Source organism: Podarcis bocagei, assembly GCF_964188305.1.
Source record: "Podarcis bocagei genome assembly, chromosome: 7".
Taxonomy (NCBI): Eukaryota; Metazoa; Chordata; class Lepidosauria; order Squamata; family Lacertidae; genus Podarcis; species Podarcis bocagei.
In genome coordinates, this window is record NC_138132.1 from 26,699,284 (window position 1) to 26,725,359 (window position 26,076).

The following is a 26,076-nucleotide window of genomic DNA, read 5'->3' on the forward strand; positions in this document are numbered from 1 at the left end:
GTTAGAAACATACACTGAAGGAAAAAGTAAAAGAACAAGAAAAAGAAAAAAAGAAAAAGAAGAAAAGAAAACCAACCATTCAACACATTTTTTATATAACTAACTGGACTTCCTCGCATCTCCCTTACCCTGCATTCTTTATAATAAAGATATCAGCAAATTATTACCTTGTTTCGTACCTTATTTTGTACTTTTCAAATACTATACCTCTAAATTTAACATACTTTTCATCAGTTACTTATATCTTAAATTAAACATAGTATTACCTTAGATTTTGACCTTTTCTTACTTAAAATATAATTTCCTGTTTCCCAAATCTAATTGCTGAAGCTATAGTTTCCGAATCGTGTAAATTTTTAACATTCATACAACTTATATTGTTTTTGTAAATAGTCCTTAAATTTTTTCCAGTCCTCTTACGTTGTTTCTTCTCCCAAATCTCGGATTCTGCCAGTCATTTCAGCCAGTTCCATGTAGTCCATCAATTGCGTCTGCCACTCTTCCAGTGTGGGCAAATCTTGTGTCTTCCAATATTTTGCGATAAGTATTCTTGCTGCTGTAGTTGCATACATAAAGAAAGTTCTATCCTTCTTTAACACTTTCTGGCCAACAATGCCCAAGAGGAAGGCCTCTGGTTTCTTGGGAAAGGTATACTTAAATACCTTTTTTAACTCATTATAGATCATTTCCCAGAAGGCCTTCACTTTTGGACAAGTCCACCAGAGGTGAAAGAATGTCCCTTCAGCCTCCTTACATTTCCAACATTTATTATCAGACAGGTGATATATTTTTGCAAGCTTGACTGGGGTCATGTACCACCTATAAATCATTTTCATAATATTTTCCTTCAAGGCATTACATGCCGTGAATTTCATTCCGGTGGTCCATAACCTTTCCCAGTCCTCAAACATGATGTTATACCCAATATCCTGAGCCCATTTTATCATGGCTGATTTGACTTTCTCATCCTGAGTGATTTTCTCTTCAACCTGCCCTCCATCCTCTTGCAGAAAACTCTTTGCCTGCCCTGCCCGTATCTCGTTTTTGCTTTTTAATTCCACACACGCACCCTTCGGACTTCGTGGCAATCGGGCGCGCGGGTGCGTTTCCTAAGAGAGTGAGGACCCCCGCCTCCTCCCCACCTGCTCCCTCGCCAGCCAGCCAGCCGCACGCCCTAGCCGGAGAGCCCCGGCCGTCCCCGTCGCGCAATCGGCTGGATCTCCCTTCAGCAGGCCGTGCTCACAACTCGGCCCAGGGACCCCCCAGCAGCGGATCTCCGGCCCAGCTGAAGAATCCGGCAACAAGCCCCCTCCTCCCCAATCGCTCCGCCGAAATACGCTCCAAAAACCCCCAGATAGGCCGCCAGCCGCCAAGTCTAGTGGCGCCCTGAGCGAGGGTCTCTCCCCAACACCGCCACCTCGAACTGCGTTCTCCCGGCTACCCGAGCGAACCAGCGGCAGGACCCCGGTATGGGCCCCCCCAATATTTTTTATAAGTCGGCGCCCCTGGGCTTCGTCCTCCACGGCCCTCCTTTGTTTGTAGTGTTATTTGCCCAGATTGGCTGAGGAACTGCCTCTCCTCTGCACCGCAACGACCCATTCAACGGCTGCTCTGAGAGGCACTCTCACTCTCAGGCAAGGTGCAAAGGCACGGTCCTCTAATTGGTAGGCTTCCCTGATTCAAGCTGTTGCCGGGCAGAAGAGGGCGGGAGGAGCAAAGAAAGACCTGGGATGTTTTGTTGCAGAGCATTTCTGTTTTCTGGACTTCGCCGCATGGAAGTCTTCAGATCAGACAGCAGAGATTGCTGTCTGGGGCCTGGTTTTAAAATAGCTTCTGGTTGGAATGAAGTAGAGCTGAAAATGACCAGGGTGGGAGACAGTCCAGGTTTCTTCCAACTAGGTTCAAATGTTTGTTTGTTTTTCATCCATTAGTAAGTGGCAAAGCAGCATTGTGAGAGCCTTGGAGAGATGTGCGGCCCGATCTTCCGCATGCTTATAGGGAAGTACGGTAACTCCCACTTTAGTCACTGTTGCTTGCTTCTGTATTTGTTTGATTTCCCTACATGCCCTCCACCCTTCTCCGCCTGAGTTGCGAACCGTATAAAAATATAACATCGGTTACATTCCTTTTTCGATCCTATGAAAATTAATTTCAAATTATACACCAAAACTATAGGGTAGTAGCCAATGCTAGTACTACTCAGAGTAGATCCACTGAAATGAGTGAGCCTGAATAAGTTAGATCTATTAATTTCAATGGGTCCACTCTCAATAAAACTTACTTCAAATATTGCCCTCTATAACTATACTACACCTACTCTAACTATTTTTATATGTAATTATATATTTATTATAAGTGTGTATTGTCTGATAATATCCATTGTCAAATCGCTACTAATTATGTTGCTGGATTATTTACCATTCTGTTGCTTGTTTGTCAATACAGGCGACTCAATTTATGCTGGTTTATGTTCCTGAAATACTGTGTAGTCAAAAGTGCGTATAGTCAAAACACATTGGCTTCAATGGCAGGCGGGATTGTCAAAGTATTTTTTTCAAGGTGTTCACCCTATTTCTGCCCCTTTTTATTTTTTAAAAAAATGTCAAGTGCCTAAAAAGAATGCACACAATTTAAACATGTGTAAGTTGTGAGTTATCTGTACAGTGTTTTATTTATTATTGTTTATTTCTATTTAAATTTTATATAGCTATAAATTAATTTTTAAAAAAATGCAGGAATAAAAGTGGATAAGATTTTTATTTTCTTTATTTTTTAACAGAATGCATATGTTGCCCAATTACAAAGTTTTACGGGTGACTTATAACAAGAATAAAAACAGTATGTGAGATGGTGTTGCAGTAGCTGTGCTTTGGAACCCCCTGCCTATAAACAAGAGGCAGGCACCTTCATGATGCAGTTTTAGGCCCCTGCTAAAATCTTTTTTTAATTATTTCAGTAGATCCACCCAGACACATAATTTGGTTGTGAATACTTGTTTTGAAATTCTGTTTTTTTATAATCTGTATTGGATTCATCATCATTGTTTCATACATGCCACTTGGATTATTATTATTTAATTAAGTGGTTTACAAAATTTGTTAGGCAGTGTAAAATGCAGTGATAAACCGCCAAAACAAAACAAAAATATAATACAGTGTCAAAACTGTGCCAGCAGGAAATAAAGCCAGTGTGTGTTACAGTCACAAAAAATCTGATCTTTGGGGAAAGCGGGTGTTTTTGACAAGACCTCCCTATCAATTATACTTGCCAGTAATATCAAATCAAATAGCATCGCTGAATTTGCCGGTATGTAATTGAATCCCACCTGAAAGCAGCAACCGTCCAGAAGCAAAGCCAGTGAAAAGGTATCAAGGTCTTCCTAGATGTTGCAGGCGAGATCTATGATTGAAGTAAGCCATTATAACAAGTCAGCTCTGAGTATAAATAACACTGGATATAATACCTTCTATATTTGCCTTCTTTGGAATTACATCATATTTGACCCATTTGGCACAGAACACAAAGATAAGCCACAAGCAAACAGGCAGGTTCCTGGAGAGAAGATCATGGTAACTTTTTCATTTTCTGGTCCTGCCGCCTCCACTCTTCTGTGTGCTACGTTCAATCCTGGGCTTATTTCCTCCAAACAAACCATAAGCAGTAAGCCATAGAACATAGAACCTTGGCTGCAGCTCATGGTTTGTCCAGAGCAAGATAAACCACCTATTCAGGTCTGGACATAAGGCAAAGCCAAACCATGGCTTAGCTCCCAGCAGTGCAGCAGCAGGACGTGAGATGGAGCAAAGTGGCTGCAATCTTCTCTCCAGGAACCCACACGGTTTGCTCATTTGCCATGGTTTGGCTTAGCGTTATGTGCAAACTGGGCCACTGACAGCTCATGCATTGTCAACAACCAATATATATAGCCCAACATCTCTTTCCTCTTTTGTGGTTTCCAGCCTGTTGAGTCATTTGCTGAAAATAAAATATATGATCTCATTTTGTTTAATCCCTTAAAAAAAAGAACTCAGGTATCTTAAAAACAACCTTTTACTGATGTCTATGTGTGTCCAGTGGAGGTTTTAGGGCAGACCAGGAAAGGATCAGTTTTCATGACTTACTAAGGCAGCAGTCCTGAACTCACTTGATAGGAAGGAAGCCCCACTGAACTTAGCAGGACTAACTTCAGAATAAACAGGATGAGATGTTATAGAAGTTGGGAAACATGTACCTTTAATAATAATAAAAAGGATTTGGGGAGATGCCTGTGGCTTTTCTTCCTCCTGTGATACTAAGAACAGGGCAAGCAACATCTGCCGGAGTTATCTTTACTAGTACAGTGGAACCTTGGGTTTCGTACCGTCCTCCTTACGAACGCTTCGGGTAACGAACTCCGTTAACCCGGAAGTAGATGCTCCTGCTTGCGAACTTTGCCCCGGGATGCAAGCGGAAGTTGCGCGCCGGCGGTGCGGTGGCAGCGGGAGGCCCCATTAGCAAAAGCGTGCCTCATGTTAAGAACGGTTTCGGGTTAAGAACAGACCTCCGGAACGAATTAAGTACTTAACTTGAGGTACCACTGTATCAGGACTAAAGTGTAAGTACTTGTTCCAAATTCTTGACTAGGGCCTTGGAAATCTTAGAACTGCCAGTTCCTGTTAAATTACTGTGTAAAGGATACTTTAACGGGAGGCTGCAGACTTTGAAATCTAAGAACAAACTAATTTTGGCTTTGAGAGATTAAACGAGGGTCAGAGGTTATTTTTGCAGCATAGAAACTTCTTCCATTTGATACAATATTCCTTCTCCAAAGTTTCAAAAGCTACATTCCCAGCTATCACACCACAGATGTCTTTGTTGTTAGAATTAAGCAGACTGATAATCAACAAAGAATGGCCAGGCAATGGTGATGTGAACCTTTGGACAATCGGTGCTTCTTTTGTCTGGAATGGATTGAGTTTCCCAGGAATGGAGCAACTGACTTGAATCTGTTATCTATTGAATATTTTTAACACTTATGCCCCACCTTTTCCCCAAGGGGCTTAAGGCGATGTGCATGGTTCTCTCCCTTCCACATCTTATCCTCGCAGCAACCCTGTGAATTAGGTTAGTCTGAGAGACAGTGGCTGGCCCAAGGTCCCCTAGTAAGAATCATGGCCCAGTGGGGATTTGAACCCTGGTCTCCCAGGTCCTAGTCCAGCACTCTAACCACTACCCCACACTAGCTCTCTGGGAAGAGATGAGTATGGGAAACTAAGGATTCTAAGAATAGAAGATGAGCCTGCTGGATCAGGCCAATGGCCCCTCTAGTCCAGCACCGCGTTCTTACAGTGGCTGATCAGATGCCTGTGGGAAACCCATAAGCAGGATCTGGGCACAAGACTGCTCTCCTCTCCTGTGGTTTCAGAAGCATTTTGCCTCCAAAAAGTGGAGACAGAGCATAGCTGTGGCTAGTGGCCATTGATAGCTAATCCTCTTTTAAAGACCTCCAGGTTGACAGCCATGACTGCCTCCTGCAGGAGTGAGTTCCATAGTTTAACTAAGTGCTACATAAAAGTACTTTTTTCTATCAGTCCTCAATCTTCTGACGTTCAGCATCATCTGATGCGCACGAGTCCTGGTGTCATGACACAGAGAGAGAAACTTCTCTTTCTCCGCTCTCTCTGTGCCACGCATTATTTCATAAACTTCTATCATCTCACTTCTTCCTCGTCTTTTCTCTAAACTAAAAAGTCCCAAATGCTGCAGCCTTTCTTCCTCGGGGAGTGGCTCCATCCCCTTGATGATATTATGAGTGTTGTTGAAGAATGAGAACCGTGTTGTTTATAAGTAGATTACTTCTTTCCTGTAACTTCAGAAGTGCTTCTTCAGTGCTGCTTACCTCCAGGGCAAATTTATGGCTCTGGATCAACTGCTCTGGGCTTCAAGGAACAAATGTTATTTGAACAGTGTGCTAATCTCCTCTGCCTCCCCCCCCCCTTCATACTCCCCTCTCTTTATCACTTTGTTGTTCTCTCACTGCAGTTGTTTTGCACATTCCAGAGAAAAGAGGGCCCTCTCCACACTTGATCACTGTGTACTCATCATTTTTTTTCTTAACTCATCTCAGAAACTGAAGGAAAGAATAGACACCTATCTTGCCGGTTACTCACCGAAAACGTCTCTTAGTCATACCTGTGAAAATAAAGGAAGACAATCAACTCTCTAGACGTTTAAAGCAGTAAATCCACAGCCTTAAACTGAGAATTCTTCCGAACTAGAATAGTTACAGCTCAAAACTTGTGCATGTTCCTTCGAAAGTCAGTCCCATGTGGGGCTTGTTCCTAGGTAAAGTGTGCATAGGATTGCTGCCTCGGCTGAGTCATTTATTTATTACTTACATCCCGCTCTTCCTCCCAAAGGAGCCCAGGGTGATAAAACACTGCAGCCAGTGATAAAACAATGCAGTTAAAAAGTACATATACAATTAAAACATAAGATAATCACACGCTCTCACAGCAAGTAATTTCAAGGTTGCCAGGAGCTGCATCTTTCAGGCATCAAATGCCTGGGTAAACAGGGGTGTTTTTCAGCTAATAACAACAGGCACACCTCACCAAGAAGGCATTCCACAAACAGGGAACTGGCACTGGGGATATGTTCACATTTTGGCTTACTCTGCACCTAGTGCGGTCCTACTGCTAGTTTCTGAAGTTGCGTTCACACATTAGCCACAATCCCTAGCAGTTCTGTAGTTTATTACTGCTGTTTGGTGTGCTTTCCCTAAAACCAGCACCAGCTTCAGTGAACATACCCTAACAGCCTTTGTGCAGGGGCAGATGTGTGTGCAAGTTCTGGCGGCAGCTTAATGAACAGGAGTTCCAGGGGGGCTGCAGGGAAAACAAAAAATGTATGTCAGGTGTAGACATTCCCAGCTCCCCTTCCTGAAAAATGAAGAAATACTTGTAAATGTGGCTTGATGTGCAGTGGGGAGGGGCAGGATGACTCTGCTGCGCTTCAAGCCCCTAATGTGAACATACCCAAACCCTAAGGCTACTTCCATACTGTTGCTATTTTGCAAGTGGAATTCAAATTCAGGATAAGTTCTTGATAAACAGGTTGCCTGGAAGCAATGCAAATGGCACTCTTGCGCAACAAATCTGCTCCCATTCACTCGATGTTGTGCAGTACGAAAAGTGGTGGAAAACTACAGTGGAAAGTGCAGGATAACCACCACTTGACAGCAACCTGCAAACATTTGCAGAAAAATCATGATGATTACTCAATATATGATTCCCTCACTTCCAGAAGAGCTGTTTATTGAGGGTTGTGGTTGTTGTTTTTTAAGCTTTTCTCCTGAATTTTTTTTTTCAGTTTCAAAAAATACATGACATACAATCCCCATGTACCTTCCCTGCCCGAAAAATATTCCGTGCGTAAGATTGCATCAAAGTCAATCAGCAGTCAGTAAACGATAGGCAAAGATTAAGCCGCTTTGTACAAGATTATATCAGTTAGCAGGGGCGGCCCATCATATTTCACCACATCCGGAACCCAGAACCCAACACTGCAGCTGCTTCTTGCTTCTCTGGCAGCGGCAGAAGGAGGCAAGTGGTGCCCATGGAACTCCAGAACCACTGCAGGCCTCCTGCCCCCCCCCCCCATCGCCAGAGAAGCAAGAATTGGTGGCAGCAGTAATATCTCGCACAGAACTCCACGAAAGCTTGCCAGAACCCACCACCATAGCAGCAATGGCAGCAGATTGAGAGCAGTGTGACACAGCAGGACCTGCCGCATCTGGGTGGGATCCCGGCACTTGAGGCAATTGTCTCAGTTGGTCTATTTGTAAGGCCGGCTGTGTCAGTTGCGTGCCTTCTACTCTCTGTCTTTACAGATTGCCCCAGACTGAAACATGGGTAACTGGTGGCAAGTCCTTTCTGAATAAACATGTGCCACACGGTTCTAAATCAACTTGTGGTCTTTGTGTTTGTTAGCGCTCTCAGATACTTCCTTAGTTTCTCCGTAACAGCTGTGTTCCATAACGTATCCCACCATGAGCGTTTATTGAGCTGGGAGGTGATACAAAGATGCTTCAAGTAAGCATTATCCCACAGCTTCCAGTGCATTTTTCCATTACAGAAGTCTCATTACCTCACAGGTATGTTGTGAGGTGAAATAAAAAATGGGGAGAACTATGTACGCTACCTTGAGCTCCTTGGAGGAAATGTAATTAATAAGTAATAGAAATGTAATTAATAAGTAAACAAACCCCAATTTTTCATGATTGAATCCCACCCGAAAATAGTGTCAGTCTGGAAGCACCCATTGTCTAACCTCCTCACAAACTTGGCGTAAACAGATTAGGGTGTTTGCTCAGTAAACTGGTTATCTGGAAGTGAGCTTTAGCTGCGCAACCTAAAATTGTCAGCAGATGCTTGAATCCCACCAGCAAGAGACAGTCTGCAAGCAGCCCTTCTTTCTTTGAAGGTTGGGGGTGGGGGCGTTATGAACTTTGCCCTCTTGTATCACTTCCAAACTGATGCTATCATCAGTCACATTCCAACAGATTCAGGATGCGCAGTTACAGCTGATTTAGTAAACTTGCGCAACAAACCCACTTTCCCCAATCGATCGGACTTTTGGGGGAGGGAGGTATTGGTCTGTAGGGTTTTTGTTCTTTTTTATCATGTATCTTGTGCTTTCATATTGTATTTTTATGTTGTGAACAGCCCTGAAGTCTGAGGTTGGGAAGCGCCCTTATTGCGCATTAGGGGCATATGCGGCCATCAACCCCACCAGAATGTGTCCAGAGAGCCGCGCGAAAGCGCGACAAAGTCTTCAGGTGCCCGCATATCGCGACAGACCGGCCCTAACAGACCCCGGCGGATCGCTGCGCTTCCAAGGCTGCTTTCCAATCGGCCGGAGGGCCGCCCCACCCCGCGCAGGAGCAGCAGCAGCAGCACAGCCGCCGCCAAATTTTCCACCCCTTTCCCGGGGCATGTATGTGAGGAGAAAAACAACCTCGGCGGGAACTACGCCTCCCATGATCCCAAAGCGGGCTGTTGTTCTCCTTCCGATTGGTGCAAAAGAGGTCGGCAGTTTGAAGCCCCAGTCTAGGGAAAGCCCCGCCTGCATCCCAGCGATTGGCTTTTCGGGGCGAGCGTCGACGCCTCTTTGCCCTCCCCTTCAGTAAAGCAGCTGTTCGGGGGCGGGGCTTCCCTCCCTCCCCCAGTGCTCTTGAGAGCGATTACTTGGGGGAGAGTTTTCAGTCGGGCGCTTCGCGAGCCTCTTGAGCGTTCTGGAACCCCGGTGCACCGGGACGTTCTAGAACTCCGCCAGTTTCGGACGTTCTGTCGCAGAAGCCTCGCGGAGAAGGACGGGCGCTCAGCCTCCCTGTGACACTTGACGCGCCCGGGAGGACAGGGGGGGGGGGTCCGCCTGCCCGCTCCTGCCTCTTTGCACTTTATTCCTCCCTCTCTCTTTCTTAAGAATTTGCACCACCTCCCTCTCCCTCTCTCAAGAATTGCTTTTTCAAACTCTTCCCAACTTTGGAGGAAAGGCTAACGGACAGCGATCGCGCTTTATTCTGGTGTGCGTGCCCCGCGCGGCTCCCCAGCGCTACACGGCACCATGATGGTCGCAGACTCCGAGAGTTGCGACGCCCCCGGAGTCCAGGGCTATTTACCCTGCAAGAGCCTCGGAACTTTGAGGAGTAAAGAGGTAAGGCAAACGAGGGAGACGCGTGCCTCTCTCTCCCTCTTGGGGGTATTTTGGGGGGAGGGTTACCATTTGCCTTTCAGCTGTAACCCTGGCTAACTTTGTGCGGCGTCGGTGTTTGTTTATTTCCCCTCCCCGCGCACCGGTTCTTTGCCATTTTAGGGGGATTGGGAGGGGGGAGCGAGGAGGAGGGGGGCGCTCCAGTTGCTGCTGCAGAGTTGCGTAAAAGGTGGTTGTTATGATGATCCTCCGAACAGGATACATTAGAACCTAGTTGCATCAGCCGTAGAGACACAAACAAGCGCACGGAGGCTTGGGGTCTTGAAAAACACACACTCTCAAATCTGGGGTGAGAGCGTGGCTGCTGTACTGTACCGGAGGCCACTTAAGTGAGATTAATGATCAAACGGGCTGGGAGAGTGAGCCGTCGGCGCAAGCGGGGATGTGCCTTCCCTCCTTCTGAAAACTGCAAAATGGTAAGCGGTTGCGAACCTTTTGCTTTGGTGTCTTGGTCCGTTAGCACGGCCTCCTCGCCCCCCAATCATTCGGCCCCCTAAATGGCTAAACAGATCTTACCCCGCAGTCCTGGCTACCCTCAGAAATAAGTCCTATTGAATTCACCAGCCCTGACTCCCAGGTAACTTACCGGTGAGCACTGGAGCGCCCACTCTTCTCCTAACTGTGGGACTTTTGGAGCAAATAAATGCCGCTGTTTGTTTGTTTTTAAGTTCCATGTGTAAGCAGGGGTTAGGATTGCCGCAGCCTTGCTCTGGGTTATCGGCTTGTGTGGGTCAAGGGCTCCCTCTTGCATGATGTTCATTAGAGGGAGGCAAGAAGTTCCCGTTTTGACTTCTTTCTTCTAGTGGTCAAGCACACATGTACGGGCATGCCCCACACTGTGTGCCCCACACTGCCAAGGGCGGAAGGGGGCCAGCTTAACTGCAGGATTTCTGCATAGATAACTTCTATCTCCAAGATTAGCTAAGCAAACACTGATAACTTTTTCAAGAAGAAAGGTTGTATCCTTGCCCCTTTTGCAACCCATAGATTGACCCACTCCAGAAAATGTGACTTATTGCACTTTAGCAGCCACCCCCCCAAAAAAAAATTGGGTCCCCTGGACACCCACCAATTACACCCAGCTCAGCACTGCAATGGGGTGTAAAATCACACTGCATCATTTCTTCAGATTGTTTTAGCTGCCTGAGAGTTTTAAAATTGCTATAAGGTTTTTAAATTATGGATTTCCTGGCCCCAATGATTTAGTGTATAGTTATGGGTCAGTTTGGATCTCAAAATATTTGTCAGTGTGTATTGATACCACATGGCAGTGGTGACGGTTTACAAAGGGTTAATCCGGTGTATTATTTTAATGGAGTGGTGAATACCTCCTGTCTGGCTTTGCTGCATTTCTCCCTCGCCTCGCCCCCCCCCCCAGCCTTCCCATCAGGATTGTGAAGTTTCTTTGGACACCATAAAGCCCAAATTGACAGGCCATATTTTGAGTTTTGCAAGCGCTGAAGACAGAGCCAATATTGGCTTTGCCTGTTGGCCCACTGGGATGGAGCAAAAGGCTCCTTAAATCTCTCTTCCCTGCAGTGAAGAGCAACAGAGGCTTGGGCTGAAGCCCCTCCCTGGATCATGCAGCTCAAGACACAAGCCAAGGGTCTTTGCACTCCTTGCATGGGCCCTCCTTGGCTGGAAGAGCAGCAGCTCCTCGGTTGCTTCTCCTCACTCCTTTTTGTCTTAAGTGCGAGGGTGGACAACAGCCACTGTTAGATTCGGAGCAGGAAGTGTGAATAGCTTTAAAAATCCCTTGGTATTCATTTGTTTGTTGATTTTATTTCTGCCTTACCAGTGTCTTTCCACAGAGCAGGCATGGAGAACTACTGGCCCATGGACCAGAGGTGGCCCCTGCCCACCCCTTCTGGTCCGCAGCACCCCTCCCTATGCTCTGTATGGCATAGAGCTTTTGAGGCTTACAACAAAGCAAACAGCTCTTTTCTACACTAGTCAAAACAGCTAAAATTATACAGAGTAAACAAAGAAACTGAAAACAGTCTCTTAATTCATTTTTTCCATCACTTGATCAGTCACTTAGTTAAAAAAACAAACTCAGACCAGGCTCTGAAATGCCTGCTGAAATGTTTACCAAAAGGTTCACTATGATTTAATAAGTAAGAATTAAAGTGACTTGACACAAATGCCTCTGAGAAAGGAATTTCATGACACTGGTGTCACCACTGGGAAGGCCCTGTTTTCATCCTAGCTTGGAGAGCTGCCTCTTCTAATTTTGTCTGTAGTGAAATAAATACAGAAATAGGCTCCCCACCAAGCCTTTTGAATTGGTTGTGTGCCTGTGCTGTCTATGTAATGCATGTAATATTTAATAGATGGATTCATGATTTTTAATCATGATCTTATTTTCTGTATGTATGCTAAGTTGTTGTGTCATGCCCCAAGATCACTTGGGATGAGTTGTGGAATATCTTCCTAGATACATAAAAATGTAAGGCTGTTGTCATACTGCATTTCACATGGCCGCCAGTAGATGGCCACACCAATTCCAGCATGATTTCAGAATGGAAGACAGGTGAATTAGAAATCAATGTGAGTGGCAGGTGGCCCAGGCAAGTTGCTTAATGGAGGTTTTCTGAAGTGCCTCCCCTCTCCTTTACAAGGGGGTGGGGCAGCTGCTGTGAGTTGGGGCTTGGGGAGCAATGAGGGAAGAGGCTTGGTGTGAGCTGTGAGGGGAGGAGAGATTTGAGTGAGCTGTGAAGGGATAGGAAAGGGGATGGATGAAGGGAGGAGGGACTGGCCAGTTACGGGGGAAAGGAGAGGTGGCAAAGGGGTTGGTGAGCAGGGTTGACAGCCCCTAGTAAATCATATAAATAGAGTAGATTCTATAAATAGAGTAGAGGTATAGTGGACCCAGACTTGCTAAGGTTTTAAATGTGGAACTACACTGTGAATTGGGAGTAACTGCAATTATTTATGCACAGCTTTAGTGATGGTCCTCTTTAATTTCCCTGTGTGCCTGTGCATGTATTGAACTGCACAAGGAAAGGGATTGTTGGTGGTAGTTTAATATAGTACCATCAGGGTGCATGCCACTTTGACATCGTGAAAAGAGGCCAGGTCACTGCCCCAAGGAGTTAGTAATCTAAAATCTGGCACAGATTGAACATTAGAGGAAGCAGAGGCAGGGATAAACAGGGAAACAATATGTGTTATATCTGTTGCACATAGGAAAGGTCTGTAGCTTAGCGAGAGACTATCTGCTTTGCATGCAGAAGATTCCAGGTTAATCCCCAACATCTCCAAGAAGTGCTGGGAGAGATTCCTGCCTGAAACTCTGGAGGGTTGCTGCCAGTTGGTTTAGGCAGTACTGAGCAAGATGGACTCAATATTCTGACTCAGCATAAGGCAGCTTGCTACCGTCCCAGCTTAGGTGTACTAGTGACAGACTGAGTTATAGTAGGGCATGGGAACTCGGACTTTAGGGGAGGTGTTTGAAAGAAGAGAAGTGGCAGTGCAGAGTTCTATGCAGAAGGTGGCGGGTGGCGCTGTGGTCTAAACCACTGAGCCTAGGGCTTGCCAATTGGAAGGTCGGTAGCTCCCGTTGCTCATTCCCAGCTCCTGCCAACCTAGCAGTTCGAAAGCACATCAAAAGTGCAAGTAGATAAATAGGTAGCGCTTCAGTGGGAAGGTAAACGACGTTTCTGTGCGCTGCTCTGGTTTGCCAGAAGCAGCTTAGTCATGCTGGCCACATGACCCAGAAAAACTGTCTGCGGACAAACGCCTGCTCCCTCAGCCAGTAAAGCGAGATGAGCGCACAACCCCAGAGTCGTCCGCGACTGGACCTAACAGTCAGGGGTCCCTTTACCTTATCTTTATGCAGAAGGGGCAGCATGGTAGCAAGGGTCACACAACGGAGGGCAGTGGATCTGGAAGAGTACAGATGAGATGCCTTTTGTTAATTACAGGAGTCTTTTTATTCCTTTTGGTATGGCTGCATCATTTTCCTGTCTGTTTAAGTGGACTTTTATTTTTCAGGTTTGAGAATTAGCAATGTTGGGCACTTACTGAACAATATCCCACTTTTTAGCATTATTTTTATACTGATGTGCCAGTGTGGAGAGTTGAACTTAAGATTGGAAAACTTTAGAAACTGAGAGAAACCAAAACGGACAGATGTAACTCCTTGTAACTAGGGAAGACAGTTGGCAGAAAAACGTATTTGAGGAGAAAACAGTTCTCTCTTGGAAAAGAGAGAAAGGGAGAAATCCAACCCTCCAGATACCTTCCCCGACATAAAGGCAAACTGTTCTTCGGCTTCTTGAATCAGGAATTGCAGTCCAGATGTGGTGGACTCACAGTTCCCATCAGCCCCAGTCGGAGAGGGCGGAGGTCAGGGTGATGGGAATTGTAGTCTTAAGCGCCTCAACTTCCGCACCTCTGGTTTCGAACTCTTTGCATCAACAGAATTGGGTGGGGTACTTCACACTCTTAATTTAAAAATTGTACTCTGGCTGTAGTGGCAGTATTCCTCCTGCAAGGCTTTGGGAGGGGGATCTTAAAATGCTACCAACTTGTGGTTAAGGTCTCTCATTCACCATGGCCTGTAAGCTGAAAACAATTTTTGGGCCTAGGTTTGGACAACACTTTGGTTTAGCTGCCACACTAACCTTTCATTGTTTTATTCCTTTTTATATACAGTGGTACCTCACAAGACGAATGCCTCGCAAGACGGAAAACCCACAAGACGAAAGGGTTTTCTGTTTTGGAGGCGCTTCGCAAGACGAATTTCCCTATGGGCTTGCTTCGCAAGAAGAAAGTCCATAGGGAAATCTCCGGGGACCTCTTTTAAATGCTGGTGGTGGGGAGCAAAGTCTTTCCCCCCCCCCCCGGCCTTCAGAAGAGGTCCAGGAAGGCTGGCGGGGGCCGAAAGGCTTTGCTCCCCACCGCCAGCATTTTAAAAGCAGTCCGGGATAGCAGGGAAGCGCTTCCCGCTATCGCGGACGGCTTTTGAAAGCAGGCGGGGGGGAGCAAAGACTTTCGCCCCCCGCCCGCCTTCAGAAGAGGTCCTGGACCTCTTCTGAAGGCGGACGGGGGGCGAAAGTCTTTGCTCCCCCCTGCCTGCCTTCCCAGGGGCTTTTACATCGCCCCGGACAGCGGAGAAGTCCTCCGCTGTCCCGGGCGATTTTAAAATGCCGCCCGCCAGCATTTTAAGATCGCCCCGGACAGCGGAGAAGTCCTCCACTGTCCCGGGGTTTTTTAAAATGCTGGGGGTGGGAAGAAAAGCCCTTGTCCCCCCCCCCCAGCCTTCAGAAGAGGTCGGGGGACAGACTGTCCCCGGACCTGGTCTGAAGGCGGTTTCCATAGGAATGCATTAATTGATTTTCAATGCATTCCTATGGGAAACCGTGCATCGCAAGAAGAAAAACTCGCAAGAAGAAAAAACTTGCGGAACGAATTAATTTTGTCTTGCGAGGCACCACTGTATAGCTTTGAGGGTTATTTAACAATAAAGCAGTTTATAAATTTTTGAAATAAAACAAATAAATATGCTAGAAAAACACCAGGGAGCAGCAAAACAACTGCCATCTTCTCCTTGGAAATTAGCATGCTCATGCTAAACAATGGTTAGGCTTAGCATTTCACCCAAACATGGACATTAATAGACTTGCCCTCTATGAATTTGCCTAATCCTCTCTTAAAACCATTCAAGTTGGCGGTCATTGCTACATCCATAGTTTAACTATGCACTTGGGTTCATACTGTTTCCTCGTAGCTAAGTTCCACTATGTTTGGTGGTGGTTACACCCAGGAACCCATGCATAGAACTGCATTGGTAGTCAGAAAGATTATCTGCTTGAGGCTGTTCAATCTCAGCCAGTGATTTTGCAATCCAAGAGCTGCTGCTTCTAAGGATCGTGTTGCCTGTTACAGATTTATTGCAGCCTTGCAAACGAGTTCACAAAAGTTAATCGCTCATAAATGTTTATTAGCGTGTTTTTGGCGTGCAAATACCTGTGTTAGTCATTTATGAAATATCATTGACCTTAAAAAGAGGAGGGGGTGGGCAGAGGTGGAATCCTTTCCCCTTGCAAAAGCTGATTGGTTTGGTTGCCTAAAAGTTATTCTGAGGCTTCACAGCAGTTAATTCCGTTTTCATGACTTTCCCCTAACTGTTCAGTTCAACATTATATGTGAGCTTTGACGTGACGTAAAAGCCACTTCTGGAACTGTAGTGAAATATAGTTCAAATGTAGTGCTGACTTCCGTGTTGTTTGCTTCCGGAAAAAAATCTGTCTGCAAATAATATGGAAATGAGTGCTATGTTCCACCACATTCCTCCATAGTTTTGGAAGTGGCTTTTGCCTCGTGTGAAAGCTCAGATACAATGTAGAACTGAACAGTTGGGGAAATGTGAAAATGGAATACATGAGGTAATTGGGGAAGTATTTACAGACCTGATTTCAGGTGCATTCAGATGTGGGGATTATTGCATTACCTTTCCTTACAATATTACCACTTCTATCCCAGATTCTAGTGTGCCTTTGACAATCTATTACCTGTTGCATTATGGAACTGTGGCTTTTTGAACAATATACCATATTTTTCCATGTATAAGACTAGGTTTCCCCCCTAAAAATGTCAAAAATTAGGGGGTGTCTTATACATGGATACATCTCCCCCCATTTTCTTAAATCTGAGTCCCACCAAATAGGGGGTGTCTTATACATGGGGATGTCTTCTAGAAGGAAAAATACAGTACTTCTATGCTGCGCTAAATTTTAAATGGTGGGAAAGAGCTGTATGGTTTTCTGGGTTAGTGGGGCTACAAACAGATTTTTTTCTGGAAGCAAATAGTACTGAAATGAGTGCTACGTTTCCACTGGATTCCACAAGTGGCTTGTGTGAAATCTCACATAACACATGGAAATTATCTGATAAAGAATCATAGAATTGTAGAGTTGGAAGGGACACCAAGGGTAATCTAGTCCCATCCCCTGCAATGCAGGAATCTCAACTAGAGCATCCATGACAGATGGTCATCCAACCTCGGCTTAAAAACCTCCATTGAAGGGGAATCCACCACCTCCCAGGGGAGTCTGTTCCACTATCTTAACAGCTCTTACTGTCAGAAAGTTCTTCCTGATGTTTAGTCGGAATCTACTTTCTTGTAACTTGAATCCATTGGTATGGGTCCTACCCACCAGAGCAGGAGGAAACAAGCTTGCTCCATCATCCATGTGACAGCCCTTCAGATATTTGAAGATGGCTATCATATCTCCTCTCAGTCTCCTCTTAGCCAGGTTAAACATATCCAACTCCCTCAACCGTTCCTCATAAGGCTTGGTTTCCAGAAGAACGTTGGGAGAATGAAATAAAAACCTGTCTGAATGCAGCCTTTGAATTATACGTAGGGATGGAGGAGAAATCTGATGGTTCAAATTTAGAGGTGAGCATACCTGATTCACACTTTCTGAAACAACAATAGAAGAAGACAGCCATCCTTTGACATTTGCACGTCTCTGAATTTTGCAATGCAGTATTCAGTAGCCAATTAATGTATCTAAAAATGTGTATGCTACAGTAAATTGTGTGTGTGTTAATGCAAAGAGTATACAAAAATGCATTGTATTTGCAGAAATTGCTATGCAAATGTGTATATTAGAAGTGCACACTAAGATGCTGATGAATTTTCATGGGGACCCTCTTTAAAAATAATAATCACATACTGATTTGGAAATGCGGAGAACAGAGTTTAATCATGGAAAATGAGTAACTGAGAGAAACCTAAACTGACGTATTTGCTCACCCCTACTTATACATTGCAAGGTAAACACATTTTCACTGCTTGTATACTAATGTGCTGCAGAGAAAGAGAAGAGAGGACTTAAAATATGCACTTGAAAAAGTTCTTTAAGGCCCAGCACATTTCAGGTCGGGAGACCTCTGTGCTGGTTTCTGCAAAGGAGGGTTAAGGCAGTTTTGTGCTCTATTAATGTAAAGAGAGAATTATCACATAGTCTGCAAGATTGCATTAAACCCAGCACTTTCAGAAACTGACTCAGTGGTCCCCCAAAGAACAGTCCCCTAATTCAAAACAGACAGGCTTCAATGAACTGCTTCAAATGCACCTTCGAGATTTCCTATTTTGCTTCATTCCTGTATTAGTATCACCTCTTTGTATGCTGCAAAAAGCCACTAATTGGTCCCTAGTCTCCGTATCCTAACAGGTGAAGTTACACTAAGGGGATGTTCTACGTCTTCGACGTACAAATCCAGAACCTACATAAAAACTATCAAGGTCAAAGTAGCTCTTTTGGCCCATAGCAACATAAGCCAACCAAAATGCCTATTTTCTGAGGGAGCATTCCTTCCAGTCTGTAAAAAAAGCTATCCAGTTTGGCTTCTTTTAAATTCCTTTTTAACCTAGCATACCAGTTAAGATTACAATGCAGCTTAAATGTATATGTCTTGGCCCTTAGATCTAACACTGATATGGAGTTGGAGGCTGCAGGGGCACCAGATGGTCAAGTTCAGGGTTCAGAACTGACTGCAGAAAATAGGGAGACGATTGTGCCTGAGGCTGTTGGACAGGAGCAGCCAGAGGAACTTCCCCGACCACCAGGGCCTATAGCCGTGATGGTGAACCTTTTAGAGACCGAGGGCCCAAACTGCAACCCAAAACCCACTTATTTATTGCAAAGTGCCAACATGGCAATTTAACATGTATATCTCATTTTTTCTGTGTGTTTCACGTTTCTTCTTTATGACTGCTGTTGTAATAAATAATCCTTCATAAAAGTTATTGCATTATGTTCTTCATTAAATTATCTTTCCATTGATATAAAATTTTATGGTATAACTCAGTGCTTCTTTTTCTTAAAAAATGTTTAGGGGTGCTCTCATTTTGACTCAAGAAAATCGCCACCAGGGGGAAATAAATACAGTGACTTTCATCTCACGTTCAATTCACAAATGTTTAGGAGTAGGCGTCTTCCTGCGTCCCCACAGAAAAAAAAACACTGGTATTACTCCAAAACAAAGTGGTGTTATGAGCCATCAAACCTCGGAAATACGTTTTTTCCAGAAGGTTCCACGATTTTGGCCACTAGTGTACACTGAAGGGCTGTACTAAGAGCCACCCTCTCCCTATTTTCATATGAGATAATGATGATTGTCTGTGTGCGCACATACAAATAAATATAAATAAGTAAATCAACCCAGCCAGATGGGTGGGGTATAAATAATTTATTATTATTATTAATTATTATTAATTATTATTATTATTATTATTTGCTGTTTCTTCAGCCGCCATTTGATCGCAGCCTCCACGGAATGAATTTCTCTGTTGGCTTCTGCAGGAAAGCCCAGCGAACATGTAAACCCAGCAGCCCCTTCTTAGGTTGCCATATTTATATGCTAAATGACCTGGGAGTTAAGCCCTGCTGAACTCAAGGTGTCTTACTCCTGAGTAGGAAAAACAGACTGGCAGGAGGCCCTGGTGCATCAAAAGTCAATGCCTGCTCAGCCCTTCGATGCTTGCCAGGCCCTGGTGCCACAGGCTTGGGACGGCGTGCGCAAACCCTCCTCTCCTCCATCCCCAGCAAGGAAGCTATGGCCCTGCTGGGGCAATGGCACATGTGCCCACAGAGAGAGCTCTGAGTGCCCTCTCTGGCACACGTGCCCTAGGTTCGCCACCACTGGTCTATAGGGCCAGAGCCTGGACACTCAAACACAAGATGCCCCCCACTGCACATTAATAGTTTGGCAGTGCAGAAATGCCTCAGGAGGGAAGCTGTGGAGGAGGTAGTCTGGAGACACAGAGGCTTCCAAGGCCTCACTCTGCTCCCAACCTTTGTCAGAGCAAGTTGTCACTTGGAGTTACCCACTGCCTGGCAACCTTTCCTTTACCTCCAGCCTTGCTGCTTTCTCCTTGGGATCTGGCATTGGGCCGTCATATGTCAGTACAGTGGTACCTCAGGTTAAGAACTTAATTCTTTCTGGAGGTTCATTCTTAACCTGAAACTGTTCTTAACCTGAGGTACCACTTTAGCTAATGGGGCCTCCTGCTGCTGCTGCACGATTTCTGTTTTCATCCTGAAGAAAAGTTCTTAACCCGAGGTACTATTTCTGGGTTAGCGGAGTCTGTAACCTGAAGTGTCTGTAACCTGAGATACCACTGTATACAAACTGCGTGGTTTCTCTTAATTCCTGTTTGACAACTCCCAAGAAACCTTCATCTGGTCTGAGCTCAGATGTGTACATGCCATTCTGTAACACGTTGATTAGCTTAATAAGGGTATTGCCCAAATGTGGATTTTGGAATAGTGCCTCTCTCTTCTGCAAAGTAAACTCACGACGCTGTTGTCATGTGTACAGTCTGAGGATTGAGCTCTGGGGGTGGGAAGTTGTGCTAGTTTCAGGCAGAACAGAGGGTTGATCGACCTGATATCTGTGACATCACAAAGTAGCTTTTTGCTGGAACAGTTTTTCAGTTTGGAAACAACAGATTGGGCAAAAATGTCAGGGGTCATATGAGTATGTGCACATAAGAATAATAGTTTAGAAGCCATGGGTAGGGAACCTATCCACCCCCCCCCCAATGTTGGACTTTAGCTCCCATCAGAATTTTAAACCTTATGGGTCTAAGATTCTGGTTACTGAAATTAACATTGAGCATTTCCCACCTTGGATGTGATAGTGGGAATCTGTGGTTTAAAGAGATACTGGAGGGTCACAGTGTGGAAGCTGGCACACCAGGGAGGAATGTGAAGGCCCAACACTGGTTTTCTTCTTACAAAGCCATTGTTTACCAAACCAAGAATGTTATGTCTGTAATGGCCCACAGATTACTCGCTTGCCAGGTTATATATCCTGTTTTTCTAGCCAAATGCAAAACTAGAAGCACCTAGCTGTGTCACCCTGTGTAATTCCCTTATCTGTCAACAAGGAGGGATTTATAGGCCAAGGCTAACTTGAACCCGTAACCAGAGTGCTTCTGGGCCCATTGTAAGTACTGGTGAAATTACTGACCAGCACCTGTTGCAATTTTTGTGCTATCTTCATGGGCAGCACCACATAAAGGCATAGGCGACAGCAGTCAAGTCCCTTATATGCCAGCAGAGGGTGCAGCTCTGAGCAAGAATGCCCCACTTCATGATGAATAGGCATAGAACAAATGGAACCTGGAACAAAACGTTGCAGTGTGAAGTGCTTCTGTTCACGGTGCCAGCCAACCAGCATTGCCTTCTTTCAAGACCTTCAATTTCTGGTTTTCTTTTTCCCCTTTCTCCAGAAGGCAGTCAGCATTCTTTAGCCATTGAACATCCTCGGCCCCTATTGAGCTTTTTGGGGAAGGATGCTCCCTTAGTTACTTTGGGTATTTTTTTGTGCTTCTGTAAACCTTGGCAAGTCTCCTGAGCCTTCTGAAAGCTTCCTTTAGTGAGTGAGTGGTGCCATTTTGGCTGCATAAGAGAAAGCAGCCGGCCTTGAACTTTGGAAACAGAACAGTGGTGCAGGAGCTGAAATAATGTATTCAACTGCATTGATTTCAATTCTTACATTTCAGTCAATAAAATAACTGGGCTACATATATTTAAAGAGGTAGAAAGCTCTTTTGGAAAAAATACTCATCAAAGTGCAACTTACATGGTCCTTCGTTTGGGATGGTCTCATGCAGATGTTCCTGGGTTCAGTTCCCAGCATCTCCAAATAAGGCTGGGAAAGACTCTTGTCTGGAAACCTGAAGATCCACTGCCAGTCCCCATAGACAAGCCTTTGCCAACTTGGTGCCCTTCAGAATGTGTTGGCTACAACTTCCCATCAGCAACAGCTGGTGTAGACAATGTTGAGCTAGACTGACCCCTGGCAAGGATAGCTCTCTGGATCTGATTGATCTACAGCTCTCATCATCCCTGATTCTTGATCCCTGCCAGCTAGGGTTGATGAACCCAGGCCCTCTGAACCAGCCCTTCTCCATGGGCCCCACTGAATCTACCTCCTCACTGAAGCGGGTCTAGGGCTCTCTTGTCAGCAATCCTTCTTCCCAGGGAGCTCTGGGAATTATAGCTCTGTGGCGGGAATAAAGGTCTCCTCAAACAACTCTCAGCACCTTTAACAAACTGCCCTTAGGCCAAGATGGTGCCTAAGACTGCTATTCCAGCTTACCTTGAGACCAGTAAGAGACCAGACATGGATCTATATTAGTTGCTGCTGGTCTGATGGGTAATTTTGCTGTTGTTTATGTGGCTAAGGTTTAATTTATTTAGTGCTTGGTATCAGATTTTAAGATAAAGCCACCTTGTGGATTGTCAGGCAAGGCAGGTGGCTAACAGAAAGGTGGCAAAAGAATAAAATAAAACTGGGGATGTTGGGTCAGCCTAAAGAGCCGTCTCAGCTGATTGGCTTTGGTTCTATAGGCTCCAACAGACTGAGCAGCCTCTTTGGCCTCCTGAGTTTATGACGCTATAATAACCTTGTTTTGTTGCACGGCTTGTAATTTGCTTAACCTTTCCTGACTTGCTTATCAAGTATGCTCTTGCCAATTCCTGACTAAGCGTTGCGTCTCATCTCCTGCGGAGTCACCCTACCTAGTCAGCACGCTGGCTCTCGTTGGGTGACTTGGGTATCCGATACCGTCTCTTTCAGCGCGATAATGGAGCCACTTCCCAGGCTGAAATCCGCCAAGTTTAGGTGTCTGGTCGCCTGATGGCACCGTTGCCTGTGGGATCAGACAAATTGAGACAATCACCCTCTACTTCAGTCGAGATATTGTAGCCAGAGGAGGATGTTGCTATGGTTAATTAGTTTTAATAAGCCTTAGTTATTATGGAGGACATGTTTTAATAAACCTAACCACCATTCCAAGATGCTTTATCATGCACTTTCTATGTTGGCATGTGCTGGGTATCTCAGCTGGGTTTTGGTGTGCCTGAGATTGAACAGCCTTGGACCAGTTGATGGTCAGGGCATTTGTGGAAAAGCATGGAAGTTTTGTCTGCTTTTCTAGTAGTATCTCATGTGTACTTTGGTGATGGGGATCAGTTCCAATCTGTGATTTGCTTTAAATTTTAGATGGGAGGAGGGAGAGTCAGTATTGCCTTTTCTCCAGCTTCACCTGAAATATTTGTTTCAGACTCTGAGGTGCTTCCATCTATAAGGGACCTGTAATATCAGGTACCTGGGTTCCCTCCCTCCTTTGCCTTAAAGTTTATTAGAATACCACATAAAAGTTCATAACAGTTTGTATTAAAATTACAATCCCTATACAAACACGAAGTTAACACAGGAAAAAGTATATGAACTAGATCATTAAACTTGCTGCCAAATTATCCAATAAGAATCTTGGAGAATAGGAAGGGTCCTGCTGGATCCAAGGCCAGCATCCTGTTCTCACAGTGTCCATCAAGGTTTCTATGAGAAACCGCAAGCAGGACCTGGGTGCAAGAACCCTTTCCCCTCCTGTGTTCCCAGAAGCTGGTATTCAGATGCATTACAGTGGTGCCTCGGGTTACATATGCTTCAGGTTACATACGCTTCAGGTTACAGACTCCGCTAACCCAGAAATAGTACCTCGGGTTAAGAACTTTGCTTCAGGATGAGAACAGAAATCGTGCTCTGGCGGTGCGGCGGCAGCGGGAGGCCCCATTAGCTAAAGTGGTCCTTCAGGTTAAGAACAGTTTCAGGTTAAGAACGGACCTCCGGAACGAATTAAGTACTTAACCTGAGGTACCACTGTACTGCCTCTGATCATGGAGACAGAGCAATAGCCACCACAGCCAGTAGCCACGAACTTGTACTCCTATGAATTTGTCTAATCCGCTTTTAAAACCATCCAAGTTGGTCGCCATTATTACCTCTTGTGGGACCGAGTTCCATAACTTGTCTATGGAGTGCCTGAAGAAGTGCTTTGTTTTAGCTGTCCTGAACCTTCCAACATTCAGCTTCATCTTGAATATACTGTTCTGTGTGTTTTCTGTGGGGTTGAGTGGGGAGTGAAGCATCTAGCAAAGGGCAAAGAGCAGGCTTTTCCGTTCCCTGTAGCTACAGTGGAGGAATCTGAGCACTGTAGCAGAACACATGTTCTGCGCGCAAAAGTTCCCTGGTTTGATCCCCAGCATTTCCAGGCAGGCTTGATAAAAGACCGTTGTCTGAAAACTTAAGAGAGTTGGTACCAACTGGTGTCGACCACAGATAGACAACCTGTGGCCTGCTATGTTTCTCCCAATGAACACATCTTTGCAAGCAGTGTTGTTTAATATTTATTATTAATCAATTTATTAATCAAATTTATATACCACCCTTCACCCGTAGATCTCAGGGTGGTTTGCAACCTAAAAATACAACATAAAGGACACAAAATACATAATAAAAATAAGAAGGGGAAAAAACCAATAATCTCCCACGACATATTATGTTAATTGGTCAAAGGCTTGATTGCCAAGGATCATTTTCACCTGACGCCTAAAGGTATATAGTGAAAGCGCCCTGTGGGGAGAGTATTCACAAAAGGGGAGCCACTGCAGAAAAGGCCTGTTCTCATGTTGCCACCCTCCAGGCTTCTCATGGAGGAGGCACACGGAGAAGGACCTCAGAGAATCATCTCAGGGTCGAGGTAGGTTCATGTGGAGACAAGTGGTTCTTGAGGTATTGCGGTCCTGAGCTGTTTACATTTACATTTTCAGGCAGATTTTTCAATAATATGCACATTTTTATTGTTGGGGAACTGCGTTGCGAAATTTGGAGAAGTGTGGCTAGCTGCATTTTGGTTTGCTGATCATTTTGGGGAAGTCGAGATGAGGCAGCTTCTCGGTAAAATGTCAACTGAACATACTCTCGCCCCCATCATTCTATGAAACAAGGAAATTAGGAAGTGGAGGCATGGGGATGGGTAAAAAAAAGTGGTTGGTGGAGTTTTTAAATGGTTAACCAAAAATCATTTAATCAAGATGGTAAGGGGAAGCCTTAAACTACTCCTTTAAAGACAAGAGATAAAAACAGTCTTTGCATTGAGGGAGAGATGGTTGGCAGAACAGACAAGGAAGTGGAGGCACTAAGAAGTGACTTGTTAAAATTGTATAAAGTGATTTACAGATTCTTTTCTTATTATTACCACCTTGCTAGGTAGATCATTGCTGTAATCATTTTCTGAACTGGGAGGTCCTCTTTGAGGTTGATTCTTCTCCTTTCACCTGCATTCATTCTAGATCATGGGCGTAGCCAGGATTTTTGTTGGAGGGACAGGCCTTTTGTTGGGGGCACAGAACCTCAGTTAATTATATATATTTATTGATTTGGGGGGAGGGCAGCTGCCCCCAGCCCCCCTGGCTGTGCCCATGTTCTAGAGTTTTATAAAGTCAATGTTGCCAGGCTTGAGTGAACAGACTGTGTAGGATTTGTGCATGGGTTTTGTGTCTTAACAGAGAAGGTGGGGACATTTGGTTCAACTGCTGTGCCAGTGGGAGGCTGGAGGATGAGATTAATCAGACATCAAGAGGAGGTGGGTGGCAGAGGCAAAAATCCATAATCTGAGTATTCTCCTTTTGGGAGAACAATCCGTTTTGGCTGACTTGCCTGTTTCCCAAAGGAGTCCTCTGTTTCAGCTCCCCACCCTCTTGGTGGAAACAAGTTGCATCATAGGGAATTGGTCTGTGACGTGATGCATCTGTGGGCAGACACAAGACTATTTAGGGATGCAATGTGTTAGAACAGGAAGCACAGAAGCCGCTGAGGATGGGAAGTGATCGGGCTTAAGTTCTGTCGTGAAGGCAGGCAAAAAGAAGCTACTCCTCCCCTTTGAGAGAGAGAGAGAGAGAGAGACCAAAATCAAGGTAGGTCAGTCTGACTTTTTGGTTGTAAGGAAATGAGAGTAAATAAATGTTGCTTGGCTGCTTGACATCAGAGATCCATGTTGAAAGGGGAGAGACCTTTTTTGTTTGGGTTGACAATCCACTTGCTTTGAGTTGGTCCACTGACTTACTGGGAACACTTGAGAGTAAATAGATTATATATAAATTATCAGCAGGAAATTCCCATCTGGAAGAATGGAGAGGCAGCAAAAGTTCAGCTCTTCAGTCTTTTCAGATCTGAGACTCTCCTATTAATCCTTACATGGGATACTCTTATAACTTCTGGTTTTATGTATCTGCCAAACTTGGCACCGCTGGTCTTCAAGTGACTGAGAGCATGTGGATTAGTCCCTTGAAGTAGGTACCTGGTAGCAATTTTCGAGCTTTTCAAATGCGAAAAATACAGTCTGTTGGCTTGCTGCGGGGATGGGGGTGGATGAGGCATGGTTGGGCTTGCTTTCACAGGTTTGTTTTTTTCCATGCAAAGGGATTCAGTACAAACAGCTCCTCGCTGATT

At 45.0% G+C, this 26,076-nt stretch overlaps 1 protein-coding gene and 1 long non-coding RNA gene across 7 annotated transcripts in view; both read left to right on the top strand.

Moving 5' to 3' along the window:
• Positions 1 to 26,076, top strand: part of SESN2 (sestrin 2) — a 62,248-nt gene that overhangs the window by 12,766 nt on the left and 23,406 nt on the right. Inside the window, exon 1 of one of the 6 annotated variants that reach the window (XM_081202757.1) lies at positions 9,281 to 9,696. The exons of 2 other annotated variants lie outside the window; for them this stretch is intronic. In XM_081202757.1, the coding sequence (XP_081058883.1) occupies positions 9,607 to 9,696 (90 nt within the window). In that variant the 5' untranslated portion in view covers positions 9,281 to 9,606. Of the gene's footprint in view, positions 1 to 9,280; positions 9,697 to 9,945; positions 10,170 to 25,412; positions 25,542 to 26,076 lie in introns of those variants that run through there. 3 more of the 6 variants (XM_081202758.1, XM_081202759.1, XM_081202760.1) reach the window with 3 other exon arrangements.
• On the top strand, positions 13,624 to 18,517 carry LOC308591836. The gene is made up of 2 exons (XR_014010285.1): positions 13,624 to 14,184; positions 18,195 to 18,517. It is a non-coding gene; the product is annotated as an uncharacterized lncRNA (long non-coding RNA).